We start from the raw sequence: 8,859 nt of genomic DNA on the forward strand, positions 1-8,859 counted from the left end.
ATCGAGAGCGAGTGGCGGCCCCGGTGGCGGCAGCGCCGCCGCCATGGCGCCGAGGGGAGCGCTCAGCGGCCCCGCTTCCGCCCGCCCTGCACCGCAGCCAATGAGCGGCGCCAGCCCGCGGAAGGGGCACGAGCACCGCCCCCCGAACAGCCCCGCCCTGCGCACCGTAAGGCAGCGAGGCGGCACAGCCCTTCTCAACCCTACTGCTTTATTTATAACTGCTTGTCCTACACAGGTACAAACACAACATGGCCCAAAAGGATACAAAGTTATACAAAACAAAACAAAACAAATCTGTATAGTATCGACTGTACAACGGGTGGTAAATTCTTTGCCTTTCCCTCTGTGAACCCCAGTTAATCCAGCCAGCATCATGGCTTCGAGCCTCCCTCTCTGCTTTGCAGTTTCCAAGGGGGTGGTGCTCAGTCACTCATTGGGGATTTGTAAAAGCACACTGTTTCACTGTGGGCTGAGTAGGAAGTTTTTACCAATACCCTCAACAAAAAGGTGAAAGAATCACTTAAGGGGGCAGGTACAAAACATTTCTTAGGCTTTCCGCTTTTTTATAGCGTCATGTTCACTGGGCTGGACCATTGTTTCTGTGATGATTGCCTGGTGTAAGCATTACAGAAAAACTTTGCAGAAACTAACCATCCAGGGGAACCGCAATAAAGCAATTCTGTATTAAGTCTCAAGCAGGTCTGGGCTCCAGCTGCCCTGATAAACTCTTGTGCTGGCATCTGGAGATCAAGGTATGTGGCTCACTGCCTTACTCACTGGGGTTCTGAACTGGCTCAAGATTTACATGCTGGTCTGTACAGCGTGCTAAACGTTTACAATCACCAAGCAGCAGCTGCTAACTGGAGAAAGACAGACTGAAACATTTTTCCCTCCCTCTATCTGGAAAAGATGGTTTTTCAGCCTTTAAAATCAAAGCCATTTTTAAATAATTTCAATTCTATGCCAGGAATCCAGAAGCCTCACAGCAAAGGTTACTGGCCAGGAACTGGTGTTCTCTCTTCTTACACTGCCTTCACTGCCAGGATTATCTCTCACTCCTCCTCACCCAGACTCATTATAAAAAAAAGGTACAATATTCCATCTGATGGGATTTAAGTTAAAAAGTAAAAAGCTGTCCAGTCCTTTTGCTTTATCTTGAGGAGTTAGAGCTGGAGCGGCTGCGATGGCGCCTCCGTCCGGGAGACCTGGATCGGGATCGCCGGCGAACAGGGGACCTGCGCCGAGGAGAGCGGGACCTGGCAGGGAACGAGGAGAAAGTTTCCGTTAGGAGACAAGCAACAGGTTCAAGTAATTGGTCAGCTCAGCTACCAAATTTTTAAAAACACTTCCCTGACTCCTGCCAAAATCCCTCACACACCATGGGAAAAGAGCTTGAGCAAAACACAGCTCCATAGAGGACACAGCAGGACTATTCTGGCTATCCTCCTTCTGTTTAAGGAACCAGAAAAAATTATTAATACCTGAACAACAGACAAGAAACTTATCTCCTTCCTCAAGGAAAATGAACTCAGATCCAACATCAGATCCTCCTTCACCTGAAGTCATCTTTGACTCCTGAAAGAGTGATATTCAGGGCAAGGATTTACCCAAATCCTTTCAAATTACAAGGAAGCTCCTTAGAGGAAGCTTACTCCAGAAGTAGTTTAGCTTCAAGCTTCTCAGTACTACAACCAACAGTCATGTCAGTATAGCTACTGCTATGACAGAAGTTCCAGGCACAGAATACTAGCAGAGCTAACAGGACAGTAGAAGTTGGAGTAGGAAAGATTACAAAGGAGGCAAACCTGCATCTATGAGATCTCAGCAAAAGGTGTGTTTAAAGGAGCACCAAGAAGCCTCCTGGATCTTATGCCACAATAACTACTGCTCATTTTTAAACCTTTGCTGAAAGCTGTTCAGCAATCAAGTTACTACTGACAAGTAAAATATTTTGAACATATGTAAACACCAAAGACTCAGAACTTTCCTGAGCACAATCAGGCAGCTCCAAGTTGTACAACTATCAGATCACACCTTAGGGCCAGTGTACTCCACTCACCTGACACAGGACTGCTTTTTGGTCATGTGCCCATTCAGAAATAAGGGAGGGAAGGAGGTACAACGGCTTCCAAGAAACAAGAAGCTGGCACAGCCTGCCACAAGTGTTCTGTCAGCCAAAGTCTGTTCCCATTTCATCTTGAAGCCTTTATGCAGAAGGCACTCCACAGAACAGGCTGGGAAGGGTGAGACCTTTCCCAGAGACTGTGATCAGGGTGCAGACCAGAGCAGGCACTCTGGAGCTAATGAGTTAGGAACTGCAACCCAGGTTCAACCAATGCCCAAAATGTGTTACTGTCACTTGCAGGGGAAAGGGAAGTCCAACAGAATTGTCCCCATGCCAAGTCTTCCAGCAATAATGAGTTGCTACTGAGAAAGAAAAGCCTTGTCCTAGCTCTCACCTCCTCCTCATGCGAGGGGGGGACCTGCGCCACATCGGCGGCGGCGGCAGCATCCTCCTGGGGGGGCTGAAGCGTCTGGGAGGTGGTCGAGGCCGTGGTGCCAGCACAGCTGTGGCTGTGATCTCCTGACCATCAATCTGGCCTGTTTAGGGCATCACAGAAATAGGGAGAAGTAAGTATTTTTCAACCTAACATATACACATCATATTACTGCAACTCACTGCTTTGTCAGAAGCAATTGAAGTGGGACCAGCCCACGGAGCTCCACACCCTGCTCAGGGGCTATTATGACATAGTCCTCATACCGATTAGACTTCTTTATCTAATCCCACCAAACTGCAGTTCAGATGTAAACCTGGAAAGGTTTTCATATAAGCTTAAAATTATTTTTTCACTGTTTTGAAAAAAAGATTAGTTTTAATAGTTCTGTGGTTTCTTGGATCTGTCCTGAACCTCACAAAAGCCACTTGGGCTGAAAACTGACAGTACTTTATATCTGCTCACCAAAGACATCCCAATCACCTCTAACTCATTTTCTGATCAAATCCATCTACTCTGAAGCTTTTTTAAAGCCCACAGGCTCCTTGTAGATCAATACCTACCTCCATCCATGTGTTTCAGGGCTTTCTCAGCATCATCTGGGTTTTCAAACTCCACATAAGCATAACCTTTGGAGAGATGTGGGTTTAGCCTGTCGACTGGCATGTCAATCATTTTAATCTTTCCATAAGTGGAAAAAATTTCCATGATGTGATCCTGTAGAGAGAGAGAGAGAGAGAGAGAGACCAAGCGTTATGAACACAGAGCACACTCACCACTCACCAGCCAGGCCTGGCTGGCACAGAGCAGTAAATCCACAGCACATCATTTTTTCAGCAGCCTAAACTTTTTACCCCTGAAGACCTTTAAACTACATTCTAGCAAAGACAACTCAAGCCAGCCCAGCTCTCTGCAGATCCTTTATAAAGAACTGCCCAATATCCTTTATACCTCCAAGGTAATTTCAGCTGTTGTCCCAAATTCTATAGTTTTCTTCCTAGTACAGCAGAATATAAGGTCTGGAATACTGACAAAACAGGCAGACTTCTTAGGCACTACAGTTTCTCAGAATGCTTCATGGTATTTGACTCAGTAAAATCATATGAAAATTTTCCTCACTGATCAACCTGGACACAAAGAAACAATATCCAACAGCAACACCTTGGCAACTCACTAGTAACCAAGGTTCAGAGAGCTTTGAAAGAGCAACTCACACATTCTCATAGAAGAACACAAATGCTTGACTGCAAGGGAACATGCCATTATTACCTTTGTCACATTTCTAGTGAGCCTTCCAACATGCACTTTTGTGGGTCTGGGTGATGGGCTCCGCCTCTTCCTTTCCTTTTCATCTCTCTTGGGTGGTTTGGACCTGATTTGGACAACAGAAAACATTTACAGCTTTCAGGGCACATGCAGGACAAAACCTAAGCCAGTCATTATCACATAATTATAAATACCATTTTTATTGAAGGGGATCTTTGTCCTGAAGAAGTTACAGTGTTGGGGTGGTGGAGAGGGTGTTCCACTCAGAAACACCTCAGGACTTGCATTTGTCTGCTTTTGCTTTAGAACCTTTTGAAATTTGAGAACCTTTTTTTTTTGCAAATTTTTAACTTCACTGCAACTAGGGTAACAAACACAAAATTTAGCAAGCACTTCTATGAAGTTGTGGTCATAGCTAAAGCATTTCCCAGTTGTAAACACAAAAACATTCTTTGCCTCAACAACTGAAGAGGCAAAATAAGGCCATAAAGATCACAGCATACCACAACCAGACAATAAACAGATTCAACTATTTGCATTTCTGTATCTTCCATTGACTACAGAGGTCCAAAAATGTAAACAAATCTATTTAAAATTAGCTGCATATCACAATGCCTTTGCAGTTAAAAAAAATCTGAAATGAAACTTTTATCTATTAAAAAAACAGTATGTAGAAAACTTATGTTTATGCTTCTTCCTAATCTTAAAGTCCATCAGTTGAGTGATACTAAAAATCCACACAGCCTTACACAGATTTTTATCAGCCTTCATCGCCTTACACAAAGGAAGAACTGTACAGACATTAAGATAGCTTGATTCCCGTGTTACCCTTAGAGGGGCTTCCTCTGCCCTCCTTCCTATTTTATTTTTCATAAATAAGAATATAAATATACATATGTACACATATATGCTGGTTTTAGCCCTGACTTTTTTGTTAGTCATGACTGTAGTTTACAGGAATTGAACAGCTTTACTCTGATCTAGACCCATACTACTAAGGAAACATTGATTAAAACCACCTCTAAAAAATGTAGTATTTAAAATTTTTAAACTATTAAAAATTAGGTTTTTAACCTCTGTTCCTACAGGGCGTATGTTTGAATTCTAAGGAAACAGAGCATATCCATTCTAATAAAATTTACATCTCTAAATTATGGAGAAAGCAAGTGGTCTTCAGAGAACAATCTGTTCTGATCACAATCTTGCATTCTACATGGAATTAACGTTAACATCTGGCAATTCCTAGAAGACAAATAAAACTCACTTGGAGCGGGACCGTCTCCTGTTGTCATGTCTCCGTCGAGAAGGACTGGGAGAGCCAGAAGAGCTGCTAGAACTGGAACTGCGCGAGGTGCTGGAGCTCCCAGAGCGGCTAGAGGCAGAAGAGGAACTTGAGCCACTGCTAGAACCAGTGCTGGAACTGGACCCTGAGCTGGAAGTTGAGCTGGAACGGGATCTTTTTCAAGGGGGAGAAGAATAAAAATTAGTGGAATACCTAGAAAAACAATGGCTGAGAAACTTCTGACAATTACAAACAGTAACTGTGACTGAAACTCCACAGCTCACCAGAGAACCAAAGAAATTCATACATAAAATATAAACCCTCTCAAGTTAGACAAAAATTAAACAGTGACTAACACAACACAAGCTTTCAACAGGCCCAAGACTACCACAAACAAAGCTACTGATTTCTGAAAATGCTGTCATTTGATACTCCCATAAAAGTACCCACCTGGTACTGCTGCTCCCACTGGAAGCACTGCGTCTCTTGCGTGTTTTGTCCCGACCACGATCCTTTTCACTCGATTCCTTAGCAGCTGCTTTATCCTTGGACCGGTCCTTCGATTTTTCTTCTGACCTGTCCTTGCGCTTGGTTGGTGAGGGAGCCCTTTAACAACAAATTGCAGAAAGCAAGCTTTTTAATTGCTTAATTTAAAAAAAAACATAGACAACAAAAGCCCCACACCCAAATATAGAACAGAACAGCAACAAAAAACACTGAACTTTGAATGTAACTGAGGATTACTGAAATTGTGGAGTTAAAGCATTAGGCAATTCCAGACACTTTAGAAAAAGTTCTAGCAAGCTCTTCTTTTTTAATCCTGGTAACTCCTTTTCCCCTTCAGAGATATCCATAGTGGCAGAATGGGCCTCATGTTTCACATCTCACTTTTAACTCTTAGATTCAGAGAACCAGTTCTCTCTTTGCTCTCGATCCAAAAGGAGACAGATTTAACATCTCTCTATTTAGCACTGAAATGCTGGGCATTATTTGACTTCCAGATGTTTACTATATGAGGGCTGCATCCAATCACAAAATCTGCAACATCTATAAACATGTAACATTTTGATTATTCTATGGAGATTGTTTGAAATCGGCATTACAGACCTGCCTCTAATATTTTAATAACCTATAAAGGAATATGACACCTTCAACTACCAAGGAATTAAATGTTCAGGGAATGAATAGAAGTGTGTTGGAGCTGCCAGCCTTATCTGTAGCGGCACCAAACACACACTGCAATGCAAGATGCTGGAAACATCTCCATCCCCACATGCATCACAGGCAAACTGAGCGAACAAGAAAAAAACTTCAACAGCTCACAGCATCCAACACTGGTTTTGCTTCTGTGCTTCTGGTAAGCAATTACTTTATTCTCTGAATTGCAATTAAATGTATGGCTGGAAAGAGATTACTTTTGAACAGCCAAATTTGCTTTCCTGATTTTCAGTTTCACAGTTTTCCCTAATACACCAACTGCAGGAAACAACACAAATGAATATTCACAAACCCAGCTCCCTGCAGAAACCAAGAAAGACCCGTGGCCTTTCTGCATGGAGGACAGGAAACCCACACCACAGATGTGCTACTGGCCGAAGTTGCTGGGAAAGGAAATGTCTCCTCTAGCACCAGTGGCAGGAAGAAAGCAGACTGTCCCATGGGCGTTGCAAAGGGAGCCAAGATAAGCAAACCTGTGTATGTCACTCAGCTTTAGGACATTTCTATCCAGCTCTGTGCCTCTCCAGTGCAAGGTCTGAGGCAGATGCAGTTCATAAAGCTACTGCATGAGCCCAGCTGGGTGGTACAGAACAGACAGGTTCCTGGTTTCACAAGACCAGAAAACCTAAGATTTTCCTTTCATAAAATCATAGAATCACTGACTGGTTTGGGATGGTGTGAACCTTCAAACTCATCACTTCCCAATGCCCCAGCTATGGCCTTCCGCTACACCAGGTTGCTCCAACCTGGCGTTGAATACTTCAAGAGATGGGGGCTTCTCTGGGCATCCTGGGCCAGGACGTCACTACCCTCACAGGGTATCTAATCTCTAATATAAACCTGCCCTCTGTCAGTGGGAAGCCGTTCCCCCTTCTCCTGGCACTCCAGGCCCTTGTAAAATGTCTCTCTCCATCTTTCTTACAGGTTCACTTCAGGTACTGGAAGGCTGCAATTAGGTCACCCCAGAGCCCATTTTTCTTCTTCTAAATATCCCATAGCCAGGTCTGGCTTATGTCTGCCTACACATCAGCTCCTCCGGCACCTGTGGACTATCAAACTCATGATGTTATCAGCATACAAAACTGTTAGTACTCAAGAGTCAGGTTTTACCCCTTCTGGGAGAAGAGAAAAGGAAACACAGATAAAGACCAGCATGTTTGCTGTTACCCAGCCTGCTGCTGAGGCAGGAAATAGAATCACATAATCAATTACATTGGAACAGACCTCTGAGACCATCAAGTCCATCTTCTGACCCAACACCACCATGTCAACTAGACCAGAGCACTAAGACTGGATGCAGCACTTCCTATAAACACCTCCAGGGATGGTGACTCCACAACCTCCCTGGGCATTCCCTTCTAGGGGCCCAATTGCACTTTCTGTGAAGACTTTCTTCCTTAACTGATCTAAACCTCCCCAGTGCATCTTAAGTCTGTGTCCTCTTGTCCTGTTGCCCATTTCCTGGGAGAAGAGCCTGACCCCCACCTGGATACAATCTCCTTTCAGGTTTCACTGCTTACTGCTCCTTGGGACAGGCACCTACCAGGCAGATCAGCCACACGGCTTTGGAACATTCACCAAATGATGCACCGAATAAGCAGTCTCCAAACTAACTAGTGGTTTTAATCCTTTCTCAGGAATGCCACTGGCCAAACTCACTTTAGTTGGAAACCTCACCGTACCTTGTGAGCATTTTCACGTGTATAAGTTCAGGCATTCACTGGAAAACGTGGAAAAAATAAATCACAGTCCTCACACAAGGCTAAACAACATTGCATTTCTAAGCGACATGCTTCTTCTTTACAATCAAAAACCTCTCACTCGCTAAAAAATAGCTGGTTTAGGGGCATCCACCCAAAACCACAAAGTCTAAAGAGCAATCGGCACAAACCAAACGTCCATCTCACACACGCTTCTGCTTTAGAGACAAAATTTACACACTCAGAGCAGCAGTTCTGTGGTAAAGGAAGCAAACTCGCTCGCCCTCAGGCTTCCCGTAAAGCTATAGGCGAGTCCTTTACTGACAGTTTGCTCCAGGTCTTCAGTTGCAAACCGGCAGAATTCCTGGTGTGTGGAGGGTTCGGCGCCCGGCACCTGTCTGCCCTCTACGGCCGCTAGGCCCAGCTCCGCGGCCGGCGAAGCGCAGGCAGCCAGATCCGCACGCCGTGGGTCCGGTATAGCAGTGGGGCAGGGAGCCGCGAGATCAGCACAGCAACCCGTCCCTCAGGCCCGCACAACGCTCCTCCCGCAGGCCGGGCCGCGGCGGCGCCGACACCCGGGCCTAGTTCCCCGGCCGGCCCCGCCCCGGCCCTCCCTCCCCTGCCCTCTCCGCCTCCGGCCACGGGAGGCCGCGGCTCCGAGGCCCCTTCCCTGACCCTCGCGCCACCATCGCCTCTCGGCGGCCCCAGCGCGCTCCCCTCGGCGCCCCGCGCGGCGGAGGGGCCGGTCGGGCCGCGGCCCGGCCGGATGGACACGGATGGCGCAGCCCCCGCCCCGCACTCACATCTTCGCCTCCGCCGCCGCTCCGCGCCCGTCGCGCGAGAGTGACGCTGGCGGGCGGGAAGGGGCAGTGCCGGCGCGCGGCGATGGCGTCAT

At 46.1% G+C, this 8,859-nt stretch overlaps 1 protein-coding gene across 1 annotated transcript; it reads right to left on the reverse strand.

Annotated features, from left to right (window-relative positions):
- Positions 1–191: 191 nt before the first annotated feature.
- Positions 192–8,859, reverse strand: RNPS1 (RNA binding protein with serine rich domain 1). The gene is made up of 7 exons (XM_066560599.1): positions 8,768–8,859; positions 5,497–5,652; positions 5,029–5,220; positions 3,768–3,870; positions 3,062–3,215; positions 2,460–2,601; positions 192–1,256 (listed from the first exon to the last, which is right to left on the reverse strand). The coding sequence occupies exons 1-7, from the start codon at positions 8,857–8,859 to the stop codon at positions 1,151–1,153; spliced, it is 945 nt and encodes a 314-aa protein (XP_066416696.1). The 3' UTR covers positions 192–1,150.

The sequence above is a fragment of the Molothrus aeneus genome, chromosome 16, assembly GCF_037042795.1.
Source record: "Molothrus aeneus isolate 106 chromosome 16, BPBGC_Maene_1.0, whole genome shotgun sequence".
Taxonomy (NCBI): Eukaryota; Metazoa; Chordata; class Aves; order Passeriformes; family Icteridae; genus Molothrus; species Molothrus aeneus.

Bases quoted from the DNA above. Each gene is read 5' to 3' on its own strand.
- RNPS1 (XM_066560599.1), bottom strand. From the start codon at position 8,859: ATGACGCCATCGCCGCGCGCCGGCACTGCCCCTTCCCGCCCGCCAGCG. The intron at 5,221-5,496 runs GTGGGTACTTTT...CCCTTGAAAAAG, and splicing joins AGTGGGAGCAGCAGTACCAG to ATCCCGTTCCAGCTCAACTT. The intron at 3,216-3,767 runs GTAATAATGGCA...CTCTCTCTACAG, and splicing joins TCACTAGAAATGTGACAAAG to GATCACATCATGGAAATTTT.